The 25,124-nt window shown below is 38.8% G+C and overlaps 4 protein-coding genes across 6 annotated transcripts; 3 read left to right on the top strand and 1 right to left on the bottom strand.

Moving 5' to 3' along the window:
- The first annotated feature begins 5,304 nt into the window (after positions 1-5,304).
- LOC121611940 (ribonuclease-like 3) lies at positions 5,305-6,408 on the top strand. Its single transcript, XM_041944674.1, has 3 exons — positions 5,305-5,337; positions 5,445-5,543; positions 5,929-6,408. The coding sequence occupies exons 2-3, from the start codon at positions 5,532-5,534 to the stop codon at positions 6,370-6,372; spliced, it is 456 nt and encodes a 151-aa protein (XP_041800608.1). The 5' UTR covers positions 5,305-5,337; positions 5,445-5,531; the 3' UTR covers positions 6,373-6,408.
- A 3,912-nt stretch (positions 6,409-10,320) lies between these two features.
- On the top strand, positions 10,321-14,493 carry LOC121611254. Its single transcript, XM_041943695.1, has 5 exons — positions 10,321-10,573; positions 13,427-13,666; positions 13,748-13,879; positions 14,044-14,102; positions 14,195-14,493. Exons 1-5 carry the CDS (start codon positions 10,321-10,323, stop codon positions 14,324-14,326), a joined length of 816 nt encoding a protein of 271 aa, XP_041799629.1. The 3' UTR covers positions 14,327-14,493.
- A 2,197-nt stretch (positions 14,494-16,690) lies between these two features.
- Positions 16,691-19,294, top strand: LOC121611780. The gene is made up of 6 exons (XM_041944473.1): positions 16,691-16,790; positions 17,022-17,351; positions 17,523-17,891; positions 18,569-18,715; positions 18,848-18,891; positions 18,963-19,294. The coding sequence occupies exons 1-6, from the start codon at positions 16,748-16,750 to the stop codon at positions 19,095-19,097; spliced, it is 1,068 nt and encodes a 355-aa protein (XP_041800407.1). The 5' UTR covers positions 16,691-16,747; the 3' UTR covers positions 19,098-19,294.
- A 1,777-nt stretch (positions 19,295-21,071) lies between these two features.
- LOC121611801 lies at positions 21,072-24,738 on the bottom strand. Of its 3 annotated transcripts, none has more exons than XM_041944495.1 (6): positions 24,563-24,738; positions 24,033-24,374; positions 23,576-23,914; positions 22,721-22,843; positions 21,917-21,984; positions 21,072-21,564 (listed from the first exon to the last, which is right to left on the bottom strand). In XM_041944495.1, exons 1-6 carry the CDS (start codon positions 24,603-24,605, stop codon positions 21,415-21,417), a joined length of 1,065 nt encoding a protein of 354 aa, XP_041800429.1. In that variant the 5' UTR covers positions 24,606-24,738; the 3' UTR covers positions 21,072-21,414. The 3 variants fall into 3 exon arrangements, with proteins under 3 accessions (XP_041800429.1, XP_041800430.1, XP_041800431.1); XM_041944496.1 differs by having other exon boundaries at positions 21,917-21,981; XM_041944497.1 differs by having other exon boundaries at positions 24,033-24,287; positions 24,563-24,607.
- Positions 24,739-25,124: the final 386 nt, after the last annotated feature.

The raw sequence follows: 25,124 nt of genomic DNA, 5'->3' as shown, positions 1-25,124 counted from the left end.
ATACAAACAATTTGTTTTCTTTGTTTAAATGCCTAAAACATGTTTATTTAACCAAACAAACAGAAAATAAATAGCTCCAGAAGTGCATGGAGTTCCTAGGCTCAGAAGCATCTCTTATAAAGTTGAATAAAAACTTAAACAAATAGCTACCTGAAATCATTCAACATTTAAATATAACTGAAATTATTCTCATTGAGTCTGCTGAGTGTTTAGAGCAGGACCGGCGAGCTAATGTTATGCTAAAAGCTAGTCAGCCTTCATCTCAGCATCTTAACGTTACGTTATTGTCGTAGGCGTGAGCTGTAGAGTTTTTCATGTGACTTTGACGCAAACAACGCACTATTCTCCACATCACATACATTGTCCCCATTGCTAATACATAGTCTGCTCAGCGTTTAGAGCCACACCGGCAAACTAATGTTATGGTAAAAACTAATCAGCCTCCACCTTAGCGTGCTTCCCTACAATAAAACAAGTGAATTGAGTTTTTTACACGCTCTCTCTCAATCACACACATGCTTTTACTATCACAGACTATTTGACTGTTGATATTATCAGCAGCCTTTTTTCAAGTACTTCACAGACATGTCAGGAGGGACTACAAGCTAGCAAGGCTGCCGCTTGTGTGGAAAACTTTTTGTGTGGAAAAACTGTGGGGAGCTCCCTCTCTGCTGTGTGTGTGAGGACAGCTTTCGCTTCAGTTTGGCTTGCTTAACCAATCAGATGGTGCCGTGGGCGGAACAATGCTGGAGACAGAAGTGGCAGGAGAGAGGGGCGGCTGCATCTGAGCCGAAATAACCCAGTTTTTAATTGATTTCTTGATATCGGCCCGTTGGATTTAAAAAAAGGCTGATATAGATATACATCAAAACTTCAAATATCGGCGCTGATAATCGGCCCAGCCGATAATCAGTCAATCTCTATCTTAATTCTTTACCTCAGTGTCTCTGTTGATGTGTTTGACATCATTAGTGACCTGTTGACCTCTGAAGTGTTGGATGGTGCAGGCCTGTTATAGGTGAAATGAACATCTGGAGGGTTTTTCGACCACAGCTATGGCCAGACGCATAAAAGGTCCCTGCGATCTCTGCCCCATTCTCGTGATATTTCAGCAATGCCTTGAGAGAGTTTCTTCAAATTCTACACAAACCTTCACTTGCACTCAAGAATGAACTGATTAGATTTTGGTGGTCAAAGGTCAAGGTCACTGTGACCACACACAACCAATGTTTGGCCCTAACTCAAGAATTTATATGCTAATTATGCCACATTTTCTCACAGATGCCTCATAGGATACAGTTGTATAAAAAGTTTGGACACCCATGATCAAAATTTATAAATAAAGTTAGAGATGAAACAGTATTTTCAACATTTTAAGCAAGATCAGTGTATTATTTTTGTTTTGTACAATTTTAGAGTTAAAAAGGGAAAGGAGCACCATACAAAAACTCTTAACTTTTAACAAGGTCTCTGACCTTTATCAACTTGCCATGGCTTCATCACAATCATTGTTAGGAATGTCCTAGTGATGCAAATGGAAACGCTTTCTAAATACTGTGATTCCTTATACCTTGTCTCAGCAATCAGCAGCCATGGGCTTCTGTAAGCACCTGCCTAGCATCAAATTGAACTAACTGATGCCCACAAAGCAGGAGAAGCCAATAAGAAGACAGCACAGCGTTTTCATTAGCTGTTTCCTCTCTTGGTAATGTAATTAAGAAATGGGCAGTTGACAGGAACAGAGCAGGTCAAGCTTAGGTCTGAAAGACCAAGAAAGCTTTCAGAGAGAACTGCTCGTAGGATTGCTAGAAAGGCAAATCAAACCCCTCGTTTGACTGCAAAATACTTTTTCAAGTCCTGTGGACTGATGACTGATGAAATTGAAAAAGAACTTTTTGGCAAAGATTAAACAAAGATATGTTTGCTCAATGAACACCTCTCTAGCTGTTAACCACGGGGATGGATTGATCATGCTGTCACTGGTAGAGGGGAACATGGATTCAATTAGATATCAGCAAGTTCTGGAAGCGAACATCACACCATCTGTAAAAAAGCAGCTGTGATAGTTGCCAAAGGGGGTGTTGCAAAAGGGGTTTTTGAGGGGCTCTCAATAAAACGGAGCGCCCCGAAAACTTCAAGAATATGCAAACCTAGATTTAATGTCTGACATGATAAGGTCATGTAAACGTCTAGTTTAAAAGCTGTCAATATTTCAGTACTGTGCTTAGTCGTTGCATATTTCTAAATTACAGCAAACCTGGGACCAGGTAATATTGCAACATTGGAAAAAAAACAAACAGAATAAATTCACATAGTGGAAAGAATGGGGGGGGTTTATTGGAGCCCAGGAGACAATTTTTGCATGTTATGCCCTTAGCAGGTCAATTCACCCATACCAATGTAGTTGTGAGAACTGAGTTTATAAGTTGTTGTAGCATTGCGATCAGTCAGAGAGCAAGTGGACACCCTGTTTCAGCTTGAACATGCCTGATTCACATACTCAAGAAACTGCATTCCAAGTCCAGACCCCGACCCCCTCACAGCTCTGACAGCACTTTGCTCTAGCATCCCTCTAGCCTATCCTTTGTCTACATTTCAGCTAATTTTTTCAGTTGTCCATCTCAGGTTTAATCAACACAAGTGTCTACAGTACACAGGTGGTGTTAGAGGTTGTGTTTTACTTGTGTAACCGCGGCCCAACAACTGTTGGTAGCAAGCTGTCATTCTGTCTTTTCTAAGGTAAATTAAAGTATGGTGGCTATTTTTGGTGTTCCCTTGCAACATGTTTTGAAACACAGGAAGTGCAACATTTTTCTGTTGCATACAAGTATTTTATTTTTGAATGTTTTTGGGGTCTGTGTTTTCTGAGGGCCCTGGACACTTGGCCTGTCAGTAATCCAGCCTTGTACTGGTAATTGAATGATCATTTCACGCCTTATGTCTGCCTGTATATTGTTCAGAAAGTCACTTTGCTGGGTTTTTCAAATGTTTCAAACAATATGGCATTCCTTGTAAACCAAATCAAAACTCTCTGTGTGGCAATGGTTGCATCATAAGTCAATGCGAGGAGGTTGCATCATGTGTTTGTTTTGAATCTTGTATTTTCTCAACACCTTTGATTGCATTGATACATCAGAGGTTGAGATGTCAACATCAGGTGTGAAAATGCTCCTGAACCAGATACATACTCAGTCATTAAGAGCAGCTAACGACCTACACACAGAGAGCTGCTCAGTGCCTAGAGGCAAATTAAATGTGAGAGATCTTAATTACATGTTGTGTGTGCGTGCGTGTGCCTGCACAAATTATTATGAATGGCAGCAAATCCCTGGAGCCAGCTTCCAAAATCTTGTGGGCACCTGAAACGAGAAGAGTGGAGACTTTTACAGCAACATATGTAGAATAGGGATGTTCCTAACGTCTAATTTCTCTGATGATTAAACAGAAGTTTAAACATAGACTGGTCAACTAGTCTAAAAAGTAAGTAAACACACAGAAAACAGTCAAAATTGAGCACAATTTAAAATGTCTGAAAAAACATTGTGTATCTTAGAAGAGACGTTTTAAACTCATTAGTTGTAAAAGTTGCTGAAAGGTGCAGCATTTTGCACTGTCCATCAGGGTTTTCGGTGCAGGTCCACACATCCTGGAAGACTTCAGTGTCCCAGACAAATTCCAATCAAATATTACCTATATTTATGGACCCCATTGTCCCATGTTTTTGTGTGTAGGGGCCTAATGGGGACACCAATCTCTGAAATTGGTCCTGAATGAGAGGATAGCAGCAGGTAGCTGTGAAACAGACTTCAATGGACCAGGTGGACCAGTTATTTGTGCACTGTCAATGTACGTCCTCTAAAAGTGTTTATTTTTTCCAATGACAGGCAAAAAATGAATGTTATTTTAAGTGTCTGACATCATTATGGAAATGATCCCAACAGAGGTGGACCTTTTTGTTAAAGAGTAAGATCCTTTTTGTTTCATAAAAACAGCTGCTGTATTGCTCTCCCCAAAGCCACCACACGCCATTTCCAGAAACAGTAATTTCATCATCGTAAAACACTTCATTCAAACTCGGCAGAAACAAAATAATACTCACCAAAAACTTCTTGGTTCATCTTTCCACTGTTCCAACAATCACCACCAACTCCGGTTTGGTTGAAATAAAAACTTACTTCACTGAATTGAGAGAGGAGCCAGAGAGAGAGCAGCGGAGGAAACAGCAGAGCCAGATTATTTTGATATGTGCCTCAGAAATTATTTCCACCAGACATTATGCTTGGAGAGGTTTTAATATGTCAGACTTAAACAGAGTTTTCTGGTAAAGAGGTAGCAGTAATTACTGGATAAATGAAAGCCTGCTGTTCATGATGAATACATTGTCCTGTAATTTAAATGTGTACATTGTACATAGTAAAATAATATGTTTTTCTGACTGGTATTTTCGGGGGCAAACTTGTAAGAATAGGAATTTTTAAATGACTAGTCAGCTAGTCAACCTACTTGTTTGTGTTCATCTGTTTTTTCTAATTTTCAGTTTTGTCACATGATGCACAGTCATGATCGCTTCTTTTCGAAGTCTTTTTTCACATGTTATTTTTTGACAGTTGTTTACAAAAATTCTGTCTTCACTTTCATAGCATCTTCAACCCCACAGACAATAGGAGATGTTTAGATATTTTACAGTTGAAGTGACCTGCTGGTGGTGCTTGAGAAAATGTCAGATCATCTCCAAAGTCACAAAGTCATCTTCTGGACATGATCATGGCAATTTATTAAACATTAATGATTGATGACATATTTCAGTCTGGATCAAAGTGGAAGACTGACAGGCTGACGTTGCCATCCATAGGGCCACACTACTAGCATGACTAATGAAATCTGAACTACTTAACTAATGGTTGGTTTAACATGGTGACTTCAGGTAATTTGTAAAACCAGCGGTGTCCTACCATAAGATGGCAGCAGAGCCAGGAGAGATAATTCTTTTATGTATCCCATGTGCAGAATGTAGCACAAGTAATTTGGATTGATGCTGTAATCAAATGCAACAGTGGGAATTATGGTGCACACTCTTGAGTGTCATCATTATTCTTCACTGTATTTAGCCCACAGCTTTCTTGCACAATTTGCTTAAAGCAGGTAGTGGTGTAGCAGCAAGGATTCTCAGCATTAGTGTATGCAGACTGAATGAGGTTAGTGTTGTAGTCATGTATGATTGGACAAAGTGTAGAACATTTGAGGGTGGAGAATTCACACGCCAAGAAACCAAGCACTATAAAAAGATTCAGCGATTTTCAGCTACTTCATCGTCACTGAGCAGTGCTTGTGATACAGGTAAGCACACTTCTTCTGACCTGTGTTACAGGTTACACACATTTATCGAGTTACAGTAGAGAAAAAAACTAATTATCACTACGTTTCTGTTTTTTTTTTTTTTACAGAAAGTACAAATAAGTAAAGAAGAAAAAAACGAGCCACCACGTTCACGCTGTTAGAAGGCTTCTATTCCCTTTAACTGACTCTTCAACATGACAGCGTCGGTAAGTATTCACACAGGGTTTCTTGTGGTTGTGGTTTTTAGCATTTGGTCTATGCATCTTTTGCTGTGGCTCTACAAGTCACTATTAATGTTTTTATTGTTATTTTGGGTTTTTTTTGTTGTTATTGTATATCTACTAATGTCAGTTAAGTCAAATCCAGCGTTTGGTAACATTGGTTGAATCAGAACTGCCCTAACAACATTCAACATTTAAAATAACTTTTTACCATTCTGAGGGGGTTATGAATCTCTGTAACAACTTGCATGGCAGTCCATCCAATAGTTGTCAGGATATTTCAGGGTGGACCATTGCCATCCACAGAGCCATGCCACTAGCTACCACCATTGCCCTTAATTTTCGATTTTTCCTGCCTTTTCGTCTCCAGGGAGTCATGAGGATCCTGTTCATCTCTTTGCTGCTGGTGCTGCTCTCTGCCTCTGCGCTCTCTCGGGATGCCGACATCAGACGTCGTTACAAGAAGTTCCAACGCCAACATATCAATAAGGAGATGAGTGCCAATAAGTGTGATGAAGTGATGCAAGGAAGAAAAATCGCCAAGACCAACAAAAATAAGTGTAAGAAGATCAATACTTTCATCGTTGATGACATCGACCCAGTGCGAGCTGTCTGTGTCAAGGGAGAGCCACATGGCAACATGACCAAAAGCCGTCAGTGCTTTGACATTGTTGTCTGCACACTGAAAAGCCCGAGAGCCAAGTATCCCAATTGTGAATACCGTGGTGATAAACTCCACAAGAAAATTATAATCAAATGTGTAAACGGCTTTCCTGTGCACTATGATGGAGACATTGGCCACTGCGACTACTGATCAAACATCTGATGACTGCTTCACTTCTATATGAAATAAAACGCATTTGACAGCTCAAATTTGTGTCTGTTTTATAAGCCTCAAACAATAATCGACAAAGTTGTTCTGGATATCATGAGAAATAAGATCTATTATTGATAATGGTTACAATTTGCCAGCTGCTGTTTCTAATGTCAAGAATTAACAGTGAAAAAAAAATAGAGAAAGGTTTAGATGTTGTCCTTAGCAAAGCTTTATTTTCTCCACTCCCAAAACACCTAAGTTTGATGAGGTTTTGCTACATTTAACTGCTTTATTACTATGAGTATTATTTACTACATGAATATACACAGTCCCCTGGGTTTGACGTGTTGACACATACTAAACCTTCCGGGTTGTGCATGAAGTGGTAACAAACAGGAAAGCATGCAGCCACCACAAGGGTCTGTAACGACCTTTTAAGGGTGTGTTTCAAATTCATTAAACAAATCTATCTAGAAAGCTACTCAAGCTGAGAGGGTTTGACATCAATGTTGAACAATTTGGCAGCACTGGGAAATCCTAAAGACCCAGACAGGTTGTGTTATACACTGTAGGTAGCACACAGTGGTGTTCATGTTGCACACAGCAGTTTTATGGTTTGTTCACCTTGTATACACTCTGTTTGGGGGTTGTGCCTGTGTTCTGTCAGGCAGACTGGTTGACAGGTGGAGACATTGTTGACACTACTACAACTCCCAACAACTTTAGATCTTTTTGTTTTTCCTATGAATTTAAAAATCAAAAAGCCTCTGTCTGTCAGCATAGATGCTGTGTGTGGCTTTGCTGGTTGTTTCCAAGATAATTGTGGAAATCATCTTTACACAGTGCTGTACCAAGAAAGATAGAACTCTGGTGACTGATGCAAAGCTCTCTGAAGTATTGTACAACATTTTGCTCAAATCTTTAATAACAGTGAATATATCTACAGCATAAGAAAGCCCTGCTGTCATTTGCTTCCATTAGCTATTTTTCCATCAACAAACAACTGATGCTGACTGAATAATGGCAGCAGAAATGGTTTGTGAATGTATTTCTCTTCAAATTAAACACAAGGGTGAAATAAAGGATCTGATAGACACTTGGCATGTGTGTGCGATTCTAGAAGTATTGATTGAGTGATCTGATGATTTTCTAACGTTTCTTTTGGAAAAATGGGGGGCTTCATGCGTCACCGTTTGTAACCACTTGGCCCACAAGTGCAAGCTGAGAACTCATCTCTACTCTTTCTGACGCGTCTCACCTCCAACATCCTGTGGAATACAAGTGAGGTCTGTTCTCAGCTGGTGTTTGGTCAGTAGGTGAGAAATGGCCAGCCACAGCTTGTGTGCATGATTTTAGTTGCTGCATGTGGCATTTATCCTCCACTTCACAAGGCAGAAACTTGGACACCTACTAAGTGTCCTCCACAACTGTCAGATCCCTTATTTCTCCCTTGTGTTTCTGCCCTGTGAGGTGGAGGATAAAAAGTGTCCAAAGGGATCATCCTAGACTTACTAGAGATCCAGATCCAGATCCAGCTTATAGATTTGAAGGAGGGTATCTGTTCAGCAGCACTTGTTTATGTATAAACAAGTTATAATGCCCTTCATTTCGTGCATTAGAGCATTTTCAGTACCATTCATTGTTTAAAAGAAATGTAAATATGATCAACATCAGTTGTTCATCTGTCAAGTATCACAGCACTTTGTAAAATAGTGTGCATGAGGGCCTGGGAAACAAGCAAAGCCACATGCAGCAGCTACAATCATGCACACAAGCTGTGGCTGGCCATTTCTCGTCTTCTGACCAAACAGCATTTCTAATTACTCAGAACAGACCTCACTTGTATTCCACAGGATGTTGGAGGTGAGATGTGTCAGAAAGAGTAGAGATGAGTTCTCAGCTTGGACTTGTGGGCTTGTACTTATCAGATCCTTTATTTCACCCTTGTGTTTAATTTGAAGAGAAATACATTCACAAACAATTTCTGCTGCCATTATTCAGTCAGTATCTGTTGTTTGTAGATGGAAAAATAGCTAATGGAAGCAAATAATAACAGCGCTCTCATGGCATGGATATATTCATTGTTTCAATGATTTGAACAAAATGTTGTACAATACTTCAGACTGCTGTGCATCAGTCACCAGAGGTATGTGTATCTTGGCCAGCTCTGTGTAAAGATGATTTGCACAATTCTCTTGGAAACAGCCAGCAAACCCACATTCAGCAGCTGCGCTGACAGGCAGAGGCTTTTTGGGCTAATTCTTCATTTACTATCTGTGTCCCGATGGCTTGTAGTTATTTTGGAGGATAGAGATGGAGAAGAGCTACCTGATAGTTTGACCATTTATCTGATGATTGCAGCTTTTGCTTTGCCTGTATTCATCATGCGCTTTGTTGATGTATGATGCAAATTTTTGTCTAAGAGTGCGAGAGCACCCTCTGGTGGTAGTATCCTCAACATATAGGGCACTTACAGAACAACAAAATTAATTCATTTTTTCTACAATTAATTGTTCTGGGGTCTGAACAATGATTCAGACACAAAACCATGAAAAACATAACCAAACAGCTGAATAATTATCCAAATTCAGGTCAAGATAAAAGACGTGAAAGTAACAAAATGTTCAATGATAACTTAACAGCAATAAAAATCTAACTTAGCTTTAAACTAAATCTTGCACAATCCAACAAATGGCAGTATGTACGCTTAATATGATCTTTAATGGTCCCGAATAAATGAAATTATAATCTGAACCTGTTGGCTTTATCCTCATTTGTAAAATCATAAAGTGTCTGTTTCCTACCAAAAGATGGCAGCAGTGTACAGAGAGGGGCAGTACAGCATTTGTGTCAGGAGTTTTATTAAGAGAGAGGATTCACAGATATCAAAGCTGGAAGGCCAAGACTGCAGAAAAAACAAAACCACGTTGTTTGCAGAATTAAGCAGCTATTACTTCTGCATTCAAAGGCAAGTATCACTAAAATCTATATTAAACATAATGTAGATTTTGGGATTGTGGGAGTCACAGACAAGAAAGAGAGAGAGAGAGACAGCTGTGTGGGGCAATTTGTGTGCATGTATCACTTAGGTTAGCTCTCGTTTTACACACAGCTGACCAATCTATGCAAATGAAGCACTCAGTGTTTTGGTTACAGTTTGAATAACTGCAAAAGAAGGAATGATAAAGTGTGTGTTCATATCAGTTTGTGGACTAAAGGAAACGTGCGTGCAGAACTGGGTAAAGCTCCACACTGAAACAGCCACAGTCGATGCTGCGATGCTCTTTTCAGTCCCACCTTTCTCGCTAAAGCCTCATGAATATGAACAGGAGTTAGTCAAGAAAATAATCAACAGATTGATTCATTATGAAAATAATCAGTAGTTGCAGTCCTGCACAGAAGAGTTTTAAAAATAGGTCGACCTCAACCAGCTGCAACAGTCAAATCCTGTTTTAACAGCAGTGCACAAGTAGTGATGTAATAATGTAATATATGAAATTTTTCTGCATTGATTACCTTAAGTGCCTTAAGTACAATATACTTTTATTTATCTGCAGGTCTGGAGCACATAAAAACTGAATTCATAATTCCTTATTCTTAGCACATTTTTTCTGTTTCTAAATATTTCAGAATATTTGTTGTGTGCACAATTTTAAAACTGTTAATTACATACATAGATGTAATTGTTTTCAGCTCTTTCAGCTCAAATGTTGAGCAAAATATAATTTGATTGTGATCGAGATGATTAGCTTCAACATTCAGAAAGATGTTTTTATTATCGTGTTTTATTTATAAAAATGTCTGTAAACCAACACGCTGATCAAAATGTGCACAGTATTCAGTTATTACACCCACATTCTCATGAAATGTATATATTTGTTTATGAAAAATAATGATGATGGCTTAAAGATTGCAATTTTCTCTCATTCTCATCACCAGGGAATCATGTGGATCCCATTAACTTGTGTACTGCTGCTTTCTGCTAATGTGCTCTTGCTAGATGAAGATGTCCTTGCCCGTTATCAAAAGTTTAAAGGGCAGCATATCATTGGGGAAAAGAATGTCAGATGTGACACCGAGATTCAGAAAAGGGACATCTCCGAAACTAACAGCAACAAGTGTAAGGAGACCAATACCTTCATCAAAGCTACTGACAGTGAAATCAAATCTGTCTGTGGGAATGCAGGAGAGCCAGATGGTGAGATGATGAGGAGCCGCGGAACCTTCAGCATTGTTGTGTGTACCCTGAAAAAAGGGACCACCCGGCCCCGCTGTCAGTACCGTACTAACACTCAGAACAGGCTAATTGTACTCAGATGTGAACAAGGTGTTCCTGTGCACTATGTCCGAGGTATTGTACACCTTGACAACTGATCAAGCAGTAACTGTGTACTTCAGTCTCTTGTTAAATAAAATCCATCTTACTGCTTAGTCTGTTTTTCAATGCAGTCATGCTTTTATTGATCGTGTAATTATAACACTGGAAACAATATCATTAATAATTGTCATGAATAATTGCTCACAGCACCATTGGTCATTGACCATTTAGAAGTTTTTATTTTTAGTGACCGTACAGACTAGTGAAAAAATGATGCCAAAAAACTTACTAGAGGTGTTCGTTCACTAATAACTAAGGTCAGCAGTATTGTGTTTTTCAAAACAGACATGATCTGTTTTTCTGATGATGAGAAAAATAAGGCTCTGATACAGTTTCAGTTGTGTAAAACACACCCTTATTACCAATGGCGCATATGAAAGCTGTCTTTTTAATGTAAATATTTCACCTCTTTTCAGTGTTGCGAATCTAGTAAGGGAAAGCTGATATATGATAGACTTAGTCGAAATAGACTAGTCTCAGTATATGGGTCCTCTTCCCTGTCGGCTGTACCTTACCTTACATTTTGGCAAGTATATAAAGCTGTTACCTTCTTTCATTCTCACTGAATCAACAAACAGTCTGCCAGAAGGTGGCAGCAGAGCACAGAGAGTGAGACAGAGGGAAAGGGCTGTCTGTGCTCAGCCTTGTGTTAACAAGGACTCACAGATATCCAAATTAGATAGAGAGAAACCATCAAAAGTCAACATGGGAGATAAAAGATGGTACATGAATGTAATGCTACACCTGCGACTACCACTAACAAACAAAATGACTAAATATAGCCCAAGAAGTTGCTTTAATCAGAAGTAAGAATGTGAGGAACAATTTTTTTTATTATGGCTGGGCCATTATTCTTTGCTCCTTTCTCTAAGCCTCAGACAGTTTGCATCATTATAAAGAGTAATACATGCTCATTAAGTATAAACTACAAGTTTATAGTTAATAGCTCGCTGTAGAGCCACTGCTCCTTTGCATCGAAAGGAGCCTGTTGAGGTGGGATCGGCGTCTGATCAGGATGCCTCCTTAGCACCTCCCCTTGGAAGTTTGCCAGGCACATTCAACTGGTAATAGACCCAGATCAAGCTGGAGGGATTACAGACTGTGGCTTGGGGACATTTGGACTACCTCGCTTAGGCTGCTGCCACCGCAACCTGACCCTGGATAAACAGAATCAAATGGAGAAATGTTTCAATCCTTGTCGGATTTTGTCTTCGCATTTATCACTTTGCTCTAATGTGAGCTGTTATTTTCCCATGGAGAGATTCAAGATGCTGAACATATCTTGCATGTTGCAGGCCGCTTGGATTTTTCACCCTGTCGCTGTGTTTTAAGTTTGAACTTTGACCTTGTTTCTGGCTGACCTTTAGTGCAATCGACCAATAAGATGACTACTCTCCAAGATGTAGCCTGACTCGTGACGAATAAAAAGCTCATTCTCTGGGTTTCAGATTAACTTCTCCAGCTTCTGAAAGAGGATAGTGGTGAATGTTTTCTTTTGTGTTAAACTGAAGCTCATAAAACAGTCTTCTATAGGCAACTCTGAACTATTTGTCTGCCTCTGTGGAGGACTTTTTTTAGAGGATTTAAGTTAAAATGTTATTCCATTCATAAGATAAAAACATTGCTTTAGTTCTTTTCACACAGGAATTGTGTTCATTATAGCAATGATTCATGTATATTTGTGACATATCAAAGCCAAACTGCTGGTGCTGTCGTGTGTGATTGGAAAGACTTTCCATTTCATTTGGTTGTTTCGTTTCCACTTTGGTGGTAAACCAAAAAGCCTACATAATGGACAGCCAATCATTTTGCTTTGAAACTGTACCCTCCCTTTTCACTGTTCCTTCCTATTTGATAGAATCACATTAAGATTAATCATCCTGCAGCACAAAATTAGCTGCTGTCTCAAGTGGATTAACCAGAAAATGCTCATCATATTTTGTGTAGCTGTTGTGTTTACAATCGGGCGTAAGTATGTAAATATTCAGTTTCACTTCTGTCAGGTTTAATTATTGACACCTTCTTACAGTAGCTTTAATGTGGGTGTATCTTACCTGATTTGTTTTTCAGGATGCACAGAGGACCAATGCTTTGTAGAAAAGACTGTTTCTCTTGGACAAGATGTGACTCTAACATGTAGCCGCCACTCTGGATTGACAGGATTCTTATTTTGGATTAAACTTGTTGTTGGAAACTTTCCTGAAGTCTTAGCAGCCACGTATACTTTTGATAATGGCAGAATTACCGGTAATATGACTCCTCGCGTTACAGCAAAAACAGAGCCTGGAACATTTGTCCTTCGTATCACCAAAACAGAGCTGAGTGACACTGCATTTTACTATTGTGAGGAAGTGGTTGAACTACAAACAACATTTCTGAATAAAACATTTCTGCAAGTCAAAGGTAAATTTTCAACTTCAGTTTTGAACAATGTCTTGCTGCATTTAGTACTATAACATATACATGTAAATAATAAAAAATGTTATTTCAAATCGCACAGTAATTTGTAATGCATTTTATATCAATAATGCTGACATACGGATGTCCTCATTTCCCAGCACCAGAACCTGATATCACTGTCATTCAAGTCCCTCCATCTGATCGGGTCCGTCCAGGAGATCCAGTGACTGCAGTGTTCAGTCCTCTCTGACTCTGACAAGAAAACATGTCCAGGAGGACTCGGCGTGTACTGGTTCAGAGCTGGATCACATGAATCTCATCCCAGTGTCATTTACGCTCATGGAAACAGTGGTGATGAATGTGAGAAGAGTCCTGAGGCTCGCTCTTCACACAAATGTGTCTACAACTTCTTCAAGGACGACATCAGCTCCTCTGATGCTGGGACTTATTACTGTGCTGTGGCCACATGTGGACAGATGTTATTTGGAAATGGAACAAAACTGGACGTTGAAGGTAACTGCTTAACTGTTCTATATAATGGTTTAATTATCAGTGTCAATTATCTATAATTATTTCTTAAATTATTTGTTTCAGTTGGCAGCACGTGTGATTCACAGAAAGGCGACACAGTTCTGTATCTGGTGTGTGCTGCTTTGGCTTTAAGTCTGGTTCTTGTAGCCTTCCTTCTTTATGCCATCAGGAAAAAATCCTGTGATTGTTGTGACGGTAAGAGACGTTTACTCATACAATCAGTTAAACTGTATTTCCCAGCAGCCAACATCACTTGATTCAGGTTTGTGCAGTGTGTGATTAGAACCTGCAGAATCATTTCAACACAGTAAAATCCAGATTGTTTTACTATCTGTTGTTTTTTTTTTGTAATAATACAGCTGTTGTCACTCTGCAAGCAAATGCTGCGTCAGCCAGTGGTGATCAGCAAAGTCAGCAGGTGAAGAATTCAAAGATGCAGCTGGAAGAAGTTATCAGCTTGTGTTAAAATCAGCTCTGTCTCATTTTGAATTTTGCACTTTATTTCCTCAGAGAAATGAGGATTCTTTGGTTTATTCTGCACCAGACTTTACCAGGAGGAAAGCCGGCAAATCAGGGAGAAGAAGTGCAAGAAAGGAGGAGACGATCTACGCTGAAGTCAGGGCTTTTGTGATGGATCCATAATCTAAACACTGGATATACTAATTAATGCTAAAATATATTTTTTGTGCTACACTGGGTGGAAATACACTGCTTTTGTTTTAGCTGTATATTTTGCACCGTTAACATAATATAACAAATTCGATAAACTCATATGTTTTATGTATTATATTTATATATTTTGTCCAAGTTGTGCAAACACTGAATATTACTCTTGCATCGCGTGTCCCATATCTATTACATTTCGTTTCATTCTTTATGCTTTCTCTTATTAAAGTTTCCAGTGTATGTATCTGTTATGTCGTTTTAAGTTCACGTCCTCCCAAGGCTCTAATCTACACATTAGTATGATGCAAAACAATTGTACTCAGCAGAATTTATATCTGTGTGCATGTGTTGTTTTCTTCGATAATAAAGAAACTTCCACATTTAAAAAGTGAACTGCTGTGCCTCTGTCCAACACAACATCCCACAACTGTTGACAAAAGCACGGCTAACAGAAACTTTTTAATTTCCCAGGACCAGAGCCTGATATCTCAGCCGTCATTCCACTCCCTCCATCTGATCGGGTCCGTCCAGGAGACTCAGACCAGACCAGAGGGAAAGCTGGAGGGTGTGTAATGAGAGGTGCAGATATAATCAAGGGAAGGAGCCTCTACTCTGATGTTAGGGTGTTGGAATAAGACCAGCAACATATACACACAAGGTCAGTGTTAAACGTGTTCCCTACATGTTGGAAATGTTAAATTTGAGCTTTCAATGGCAGAAAAGGCAGAATGAGAAGTTTGTGGATGAATAACAAGTCATGTAAATTTAACCCACAGTATCAAATTTTTGTCAGTTTCTTCTCAAATGTTTGAGTAATAGATTGTGTTTTACAATAATTGTGTAATCTAACAAATGTTGGGTATGTACAACTTTCTAATGTATAACCATAAAAATGATCCCATGAATTATAATTGAGAAAACATGGCTTCAACCTGACACACAAGAAAAAACACAGCTATAAACATCCACAGCGTGTGACTGAGACAGTGGCAGAACAGGAGGAAATTGACAGTGTTTGAGGGCCACCTTTCAAGCCAGACACACCAGTGACACTATTTTTGAGTTTTTTAAAATCTGAGCCACAATACCACTGCTAGAAAAAGCCACTAGACTTCTAAAGTAAGCACGGGGGCTTTCACACCAGACTTGTTTGGTGTGGTGCTTTTGATGAGTTCTCATACCTACACGGCAAAACATGTCATTCGATATTGCCTTCAAAATCTAGTCCCATAATGGGGACAGCATGCCCAACAAACAGAAAGGGTCATGTGTCAGTGCCACCAGTGAGCATTTCTTCATCTGCCGCATCTGTGGTTAGATTTGAGTTTTAGCCAACTGCACCTTGGTTTAGGTTAGAAAAGATTGTGGTTATAGTTAAAAGAATCAGATATGGGGAGGAAATAGGATGCAAACTGTGCTCTTACTTCCACCCATCCACCCCAGTGGGTCACTATATTATCTGCTACAGCTTTAACTACAACATCCTGCTTTCCCTTCCCTTTGCCTCTCAGAGAGGGCTGTCATGATTCGCACAGCCACAAGAGGTTGCTTGTCAGAAAAGAGCAAGTTGTTTTAAGCATTTGAACAAGTGACTGATGAGGGGTCCCCTTTGGTCCAGTTCATGTAGGCAGTGGTAAAAAGTAACCAAGCACATTTACTCAATCACTAATACTTGAGTATTTTCATTTTTTTCCTTGCTAATTTATATCTCTGTGCCATGACAGTTAATATTCTACATTTTAGTTACTTGTACTTTGGTAGCTATAACTGCAAATTACTTGTCAGATTAAGATTTTACATGAAAAACATCTATTTGAACTGGTATAAGATTATGAAGTATGACACAGTTTTGAAGATTAAACCAGTGGTTTCCAACTTTTTTGGCTTGTGGCCTCTCACAAAAATGCGTCGTGTAGCTGACGCTTCTTGTCGCATTTCAGATATCCATTAATTTTCAGCAGTTTCACCACAGAGACATTTCCCCTTAAAGTTTTGCAGATACTTTCATAAAAATATCAGATATTTCATAAACAAAGAAAAATTCTCACCAAAGTCCAAAAAATGAACACAGATTTGTGTAACGGGGCTTTTTTTCTTCGTTCCTGCCCCATTCGTCATCTTTCAGTCCCTCAGACTTGTCTTATGGCCTTTTGGTTCGGGCTCTGTCCATCAGTGTTAGAAAAAATAACGATGTTGCACCTGCTTATTGTTCTCTTCTATTCAAACTGCCCACAAAACCTCAAAAGTCTTGAAGCTGCACAAGAACAGTGTGACAGGAAATGTACTTTTGAAACTGATCTACTGTGATAACAAAGGTGGAAGCATCAGGGGTCTGACCTGTCCCCACCTTCTTATATCATCAAACCAACAAAGATCCTAACAAGAGACAACATCAAGATGATCCTCTCATGGATTACACTGCTTCTTCTCCATCAAGGATGTAAGTGTATCTAACTCTGTCAAACTAATTTTTATTTTTGTTATTTTTACATATGTTACGCAAATTATGGCCCTTTTTCTCCTAACAAATGGTGCGTAATACAACAGATTCTGACCAACTTGATATTAGTTTTTTTTAGTAAAAAAATAAATAATATCTTCATTTCGTAATCGTACTATACATCCGATTATGTAATGCCTATTATATGCTCTCTGTTGTCTTTTAATTCAGATGCACAGATCTCAGTGACCACAGTTCAACTTGGTGACCCGGTGACCTTCACATGTTTATTCCGGAATTGGGAAGACAACAATGCACGAGTCAAGTGGTACAAACAGAGTATTGGCAATACTCTCAGATTAATTACTACACTGATGAAATCTACTGAAAGTCCTACATTTGAACAAGGGTTTTCTCCCTCACGATTTGATGCAAACCATACCACAATCATGAGCACTCTGACTATTTTGAAGACAGTTCCAGAGGATGAGGCGCTGTATCACTGTGGAATCATTGCCTGGAATAAGGATGAGTGGAGTGGCACGTTTTTGTCTGTAAAAGGTAATACATGTGTCTGTATCATCATGTGCTGAGTCACAAATATCTGATTTTTTTGGTGCCTCAACATCTGTTACAACCGGTTAACGCTTCTATGTTAACATTCCAACTCTGCTTCTTAAATTCTATTATACAGACTACCTTCCACAGTTTCCACTCTTTCGTATTTCGTAGGAAAATTTCAGAGGACGACAGACTATGCTGTTGTTCAGTGGCCGACGGTGTCTGACCGAGTTCATCCAGGAGACTCAGTGACTCTGCAGTGTTCAGTCCTCTCTGACTCTGAGAAGAAAACATGTCCAGGTGAACACAGTGTGCTCTGGTTTGGAGTCAGATCAGATGAATCTCATCCAAACATCATCTACTCTGACGGAAACAGACATGATGACTGTGAGAAGAAACCTGATGCACATTCTCCTCCAAAGAGCTGTGTTTATAGCTTTTCCAAGAACATCAGCTCCTCTGATGCTGGGACTTATTATTGTGCTGTGGCCACGTGTGGGGAGATATTATTTGGAGATGGAACAAAACTGGACATTGAAGGTAACTGTCATTTTTCTGTTGAACTATTTACCCTTTTATTGCCTTCTTAAGGTCTCAAAGATGGAAAATAAATCCTGATTTATGATCAAGCAAAGCTCTGTTGCACATTTTAAAACTATTCTCTGCTTAGTAAATCCAAGTTTATTCATTTCAACCAAAATGAGATCATTTTAATTTTAATTTAATCAATATGGAGAGACTTGCTTACCCAAATTAAATAAATAAATGAATATATTTGCATGCTGTTGGGACTAGTGCAAATGAAAGAGGAGGGAAACCGTTAACTTTGTCTGTTCTGTACACAACAAAACAGGACATTGTTTACTAGCTAATCCGTTAGGTAGCCTACTCATGACGGCTCTGCAGAAAAGCTCTAATTTCTCCTCATTTGAGAAAAAAATCTTGTTCGTAAATTATTGGAGCAATATATAATAGAACATAAACATATAATAAAGTTACGTAACTGGCCAATGTTGGGCCACATCGCAAAAGTTTGTAATGACCCACCTGCAAGTCAGTGTGGTTTAAGAGGCTGATAAGGAAATTCACATATTTAATTGTTAATCAATCTTTATTAGAAGTTAAAAAGTACAGATCAAGTGTAATTGAATATTTAAGTAAAGTGAAATTACATTTCATTTGCTAAGAGTCATCGTTTGTTCCTTTTCATGTTTCAGGAACCAGCTTGTGGTCCTTTGATGTTTTACATGCTGACAGTATTATTCTGTTTCTCATGTGTACTGTCATGGCTGTAAGTGTGGTCGTTATCGGCTTCCTCATTTACACCATCAAGACAAACAAGTGTGATAATTGCAATGATAAAGGTAATAGCTACTTCACTACATCACATCATTATTTAGCTAGTGCCTACCATATGTCATTAGTGTTGTATCACTGTGATAGTAAACTAGTCAACCCTTATTTATTTTTAATCTATTCATTTTATTTTATTTTAGCTGCTGTTTTTCTCCAAGAAAATGTTGCCAAAAGGATTTTTAAGGTAAGATCAATTTAGCAAATAAAAGTATCTGGTATCTGTGTCCTCACGTAATTTGTGCTACATTTCTTCAGACGGACGGAGACACATGGATTTATTCTGCTGTCGTCTTTATGGTGATGAAAACTGACAGCGCGGGGACTCGGAATGCAAAAGCTGCAGACAGAGAAAGGATTTACGCTGCCGTCAAGGCTTTTGGATTGGATTAGCAGACTCTTTGACATCAGCTGGCACCATAAGTGACAGCTGATGTTTTTCTTTTGAAGAAGAAAGCTGTTATTACATGTGGCTATTATGTAATGTGTGATGTGTGTTTTAAGGTTTTGTCAAAGCTAGTTAGATTGAATTGTGCAATGTATTTTGTTCCTTGTAAGTATGTTGAATTTTGTGAAAAAGTGATATAAGCACAGCTATGAGTGAGGGTCTTCCCTTCACCCATCTATGCTGCTGTAACACTGATACTTTTCTGTCACACACTTTCTCTATGTGTCATTCAAGTTGTTTTTAGCTCTGTCCCATATAAATGAATGAATAAGTAAAACTTTTAACATGGACTTTTCTAAAATCAAGGTTATACCAAACGTGATAAGTCATTCTAAATATGATGTAGGTGAAATGTCATGTTTAATATGATCCTAACTGGAAAGGTCTGTTGTTTTCACATTACAACAGAAAAAGGCAGAATTGTGGTGCTAGTTAATAAAATGCATGGCAGGAAATGCTAACCAGTCAGAATGAAAAAGAAAAACAGGCAGTTACAGGCCTGATGCATCATCCTGTAGCTATCTCTGTCTAGAAACAGTGACCGCAAGGCAGGAAGCCTTCAGGATGTGTGTTTGTATAATGAAGGTGTTAAAAGTTTAAGCACATCACTTTTTCCTTTATTGTTGACGTTTGACCAAACTGTTGTGAAGGTGTGACCATGATTGAGAATTTTAGCAAACCATGTTAGTGCATTTCCTGTGCCAAACTGCTGATGGTGGTGTGACAGTCTGTCTGTGCTGGTGTGTGGTCACCATTCACCACCATATGTATGAGCCACATTTAACCGTGTGCATGCAATATGTTTTTTTCTAACTATTTATACTGGTGCATACAGTAATAGTCAGTGATGTGATCCGGGGAAAGAAAATCAGTAATGTGTGGTTGGCGTAAGGAACAGAATAGCCTGCATGTAAAGGACTTTTAGAATGATGTTTTTTTGCTGTCATTTGGGTAGTAGAATTTGAAAGAATTATCAAGAAATGGCAGCTTAAGAAACTACTTCAGTAATGGCGAATGTATTTTTTTTTTCTCTACTTACAATGCCTGCATGCTTTATATAACCATATTTCTATAGACTAATTGTTTATATGTGGATGATACAATTCACACGCAAACACCTCAACCCCCAAAGGCTGACAGACAGCACCTGTCAGTCGTCGAAAAGCAGTGTTAAAAGCAAGTTCACACGAGAAAACTGAGAACTCTGCTGTGACCTTACAGATACAGTAGGTGTGAGGTCCCTTTAGTTTTGATAAATAACTCTTTATCTATCTCAGAGGACCGTGTAAACAGCCAAACACACAAAAATCCATTCTAAAGAGCACTGTGCTCTGAGGAGCTGGTATTAAAGAAAAGGTTTTATTGTCTGCTTCTGACTCAGTGTCAGTGAGGGCTGTGGCTGTTTTCACACATAGCATTTTCACTTGGCAGCAGCACTTAGGTGAGCATCTGCTTTCCTCTTACTGTTGATTCATTCTACGAACTCTATTTTCTGCACAACATGTGCATGAAATGAAAATTTCTCCACCGAACTTTTACAGTTCGATGAAGTGGGAAAACATAAAACCCAGCCTCCCCCCTGTTCTGTCTCAAAAGCTGCTGGGTGCTATTTATTGAATGGACACATTCTGAATGATTTGCAGCAACTTGCTATCCCTTTCTTGGGAATTATGGGATGGCAGTTAGAAAAAAGTTTGTGTAAAACTGCAAAAAAATCATTGCAGGGTGTGTGCAAGGTCCTGTGTGAAGATGATATGCAAGATCCTGATCACAGACACGTGCATACGCATCACAGCACAACACACATGGCCACTCTGGGTCAAGTTAAAGCTTTATGCCAGCTTTTATACAAGTGTCATTTGAAGCACAATGCACAACAATAAATTAAATGGCATGAAAGTCATTTTATTAGCAGCAAACTCAGCAACATGATGGACATTGTCCAGCTTGGATGTACCAGCCTTTTCAATGGATAACATTCTTTTCATATTCTGGCTGGAGTTTTTTAAATTCACCTCGTCAAACTCTTGCCGGGTGACTTGTCCGAGCTTAAACCAGAACATATCTAAAAAGTCGTTTTTGATTGGATAGGCTCGATAATGCATCAAAACTTTACGGGACTGCGAGGCCACAAAAGGCGCGAGGCCCAGTGCAGCCACACTATGTGCACATGTATGCGTTGTGACGGCCGTGCAAAGATGAGCCGAGCCGAAACTCTATGTGGAGACGCCGAGTCCGATTCCCACGCAGACTCCGCTCGGCCTACAGAGAGGGCTGGTGCTGTGTGTGGTGGTCCACCCTCACAGCAGAGTACACACACTCTTGTGTTGACTCTGTCTTTTTCTTCTCTCTCTTCACTTTTCTTGCAGAGAATTCCAGTGCTGCATAGTTTACTGCCTCTGTGTCACCATCCTGCAAATAATAGTTGTTTATTAATGAGATGTGTTTTATAGATAAAGACTTGAAATCCTGAACAATTCATCACAACCAAGTGTCGGATATACAGTATAATCAGGCGGATACAGACACACTGATGATGTGCTATTTAGTATAAGCAGCACTCTTGTTTAAACTATTCATAAGTAGCAAGGGTGGAAGCTAACTGTTTTGTCTTAAAAATACTAAATGCTGCCTAGTGTCATTCCAATATGTGGCTTTATTTGACAACATAAGATGTTAGCTGAAGCCAGAGGAGTCAAGAGTCAATATTGTTTAACAGAAGGATGTTTTTTGCATCTTGATGTGGTTGTATTGACATATTTACCAGGTCAGCTGATTGCTCCACAGTCGACTTGTCGTGTCCTGGCTTATAGGAGTCGCTCTTTGTTCCTGCTGATAAAAGCAAAGCCTTCAGAAAGTGTGAGCTCGCTGGGAACTGCTGTCGTATCAGTGTGACTTCTGTCAACCTCTCAAGACCTCACGTTTTTGCTTTTGCTTGTTCAGTGTTACATTTTTTGAAAATGCGTCGGTTTTATGTGGTTTTGAATTGGTGAGATATCTATGAGTTGAGTTTTGTTGCTTGTTGCTTCCAGGCTCTAACTACTTAACACGACTAGAATTTAATAATCGATCATTTAATGTAATCAATATAACAGCCCTGTGTGACACACATTTGACAAAATTTGTTGGATGAAAACAAATAATTGTAATAAATGTCACCCTATTTATCAACAACTATATATATATATATATATATATATATAGACTATGAAACGATCTATCATTGCTTGATATTTTCACCATCCGCCCACCATATAACTCTTGATGTCAGAATTTATCTCAGACAATATTGTATTCCATTTTTCAGCATTTAAAGGGAAAGTGTAGTAATTAGTAAGTTTGCAGAATATGATTTTACATTATTTGGAGTCCGTTTTGTTGTGTGTGTGTTGAGGCTAAAACTGTTAATTACTACCAACCAGTACCAAGTAAAAGTTATTCAGTTGTTCATATAAATAAATTCAACTGTAGGTTACACACAAATAAACAAATAAAGCAAAAATGTTCAATGTTAAAACATGAGTATAAATCACTGCATAATACGTGCATGTACATGAGAGGAACGCACCTTTGTTATGTTCACAAACTCTCCTTCGAATCTTGACTACGTAGAAAATTAGGACAACAATCACAGTCACACAGCAGGCCAACAGCGCTTCAAGCACAAGGACAACTGGGTCCAGTTCTGGTCCTGCAATTAGAAACATTCCAGACACTAAAACAGCTCGTCCATGTTTGTTTATTTCAAAGACTACCTGGAGCAGTGTTAAGAGTAACTCAACAAGCATAATGTGGTCAAAAGTAGCTGCCTTCCTTTAGTCATAGTGAGAAGAGTTCATCATTTTCTTCCCTTGTACCTCATTTTCAAAACTATTGAGAATGAATGAACTAATCCAAGAAAAGAAACATTTTAAAAGAAAAAATACTTCTTTGCTAACATGCAAGATATGCCAGAAAGCTGTGTTATTCTTAATTTATTAATGATGCACATTGAAAGGGATGTATGCACATTTAAAAAGACATTTATCCATCAATAAATTTAGAGGTGTGACCTTCATGTATTGATATTCATTTTACATTTTTGCAACAAGTTTAACACATCAAAATTGAAATGACAGGATGGTTTGTTGTAAATTCAAGCTTTGCTTTCACAGCAGACATTTCAACTTGATATAACAGGACAAACACAGGTAGGTTACTGATGAGATTAATAATGGATCTGTGGCAGAGAGCCAAGAGCTGGAGCAACTGAATGGAATCAGTTAATTACATTATCTTGTGATGTATCAAGGAGGCCCATTGACTACATGTCTTTTTTTATCAAATAGCATCATTTTAATCAGACTAAATCAAAACCAATCAGTTTTACTGGTTAGGATGTATTAAAATGACAATTCCACATTAAAGACATTAAAAAACATACTTGTCTCCACTTTAGTTCCTTCACCAAACAGGATCCGTCCACATGTGACCACAGCACAGTAGTAAATCCCAGTATCAGAGGAGTCTCGTACAGTTTTGGACAGACTGTAGACGCAGCTTTTTTCCTTTTGTTCATAACTTGTGTGCCTGTAAATGATGGCTGGATGAGATTCTCCTGATCCAGATCTGAACCAGTACACGCTGTGTTCACCTGGACACTGCGTTTTGTTGTCTTTGTTCTTGGAGTGAAGTGAACACTGGAGAGTCATTGAGCCGCCCGGCTGCACTGATGCTGCATCTGGACTCTGCTTCACGTTGACAGACTTCTGCTGTTTGCTATCTGTATGATTCAGTAAGAAAAATACATCAAAAGCAGCTCTCAGTCTAAATTATCTGCATGACATGAAAAAGTAGTGGTGACTGTCAGGGCCACAGACATGGAAAGTAACACATTTTACCGTTCACAGCCAAGAAGGTGACGTTAACAGAATTCGGTGAATACGCTGATCCGCTTCGACAGAAGTATGTCGCTTCATCCTCTTTGCTTACATTTCTTATGGTAAGCAAATAATGCTTCTCTCCGTTTGTGACCTTGAAACGTGACTTGTGAAATTGTGCACCAAGCGTTGGTTGGGTGTAAGATCCAGAAGCAACTGTTTGGACCATATCTCCAAGAGGCAGCTTATACCACTGAAAGAATTTTCCTTCCCTCTCTGCAATTGGACATTGCAAAGTTATGTTTCCACCAACTTCGACCACAGCATATGACATCTGGTGAGGAACACCTGTTTGAATCAGGTCTGGAGAAAATAATCAAAAACAAATTTACCAGACAACACACACAAACATTGAAAAACATAAAGTGTATACCAACTTTCTGATGGTGTACACTAAAACATAAAGTATACACCATCAGAAAGATGGTGTACACTTTATGACACTTTAACAGTTCAATATAAACAATCATTTTGTTTAAAGTTCCACTTACACACTGTACTAAGAAGAATGAAAGCAGCCTGTCTTCCAATCATTGTGGTACAGCACCCTTCTCTTGCACAACTGATGCCTTCTCACCCAAACATCATCAAAGTCAACTATGTGGAAATCGTCCTGATTGGCTGAAATGCAGAAAATGCACTTCCTCTTAAATTTAGCAAATTCATGATCAATTTTCACAACTTCTTCATCTACATGTATTATTTGTTATTGTTTTTTTTTACTGACAGACTAGTTGATATTTCCAAATCAGTTTTACAATGACAAGTTTACTGCAGTTAATGACAAAATTGATATGTACTGATAATATTAATGAATTAAACAGAACTACATTTTCTCAAGAACAGCATGTGTAATGTAAGCAACACTAAGAAAAGGACAAATGGCTTGTAGCTGTAGCCACCTCAGAGGTTCTGTCTTTTCCTGCACTACAGACGTTAACCTTTGAACAAGTTTGTTTACAACCTGTCACGTGTTGTCTGCCTAATAGGAGGCTACTGTGCTGGAAACCTTTTGTCAATGTTAATAAATGCTTTTTAAACTGGGTTTGTTTT

Source organism: Chelmon rostratus, chromosome 9, assembly GCF_017976325.1.
Source record: "Chelmon rostratus isolate fCheRos1 chromosome 9, fCheRos1.pri, whole genome shotgun sequence".
Lineage (NCBI taxonomy): Eukaryota > Metazoa > Chordata > Actinopteri > Chaetodontiformes > Chaetodontidae > Chelmon > Chelmon rostratus.
Note: the sequence above shows the minus strand (reverse complement) of the source record. Positions and strands in the feature narration are given on the sequence as shown.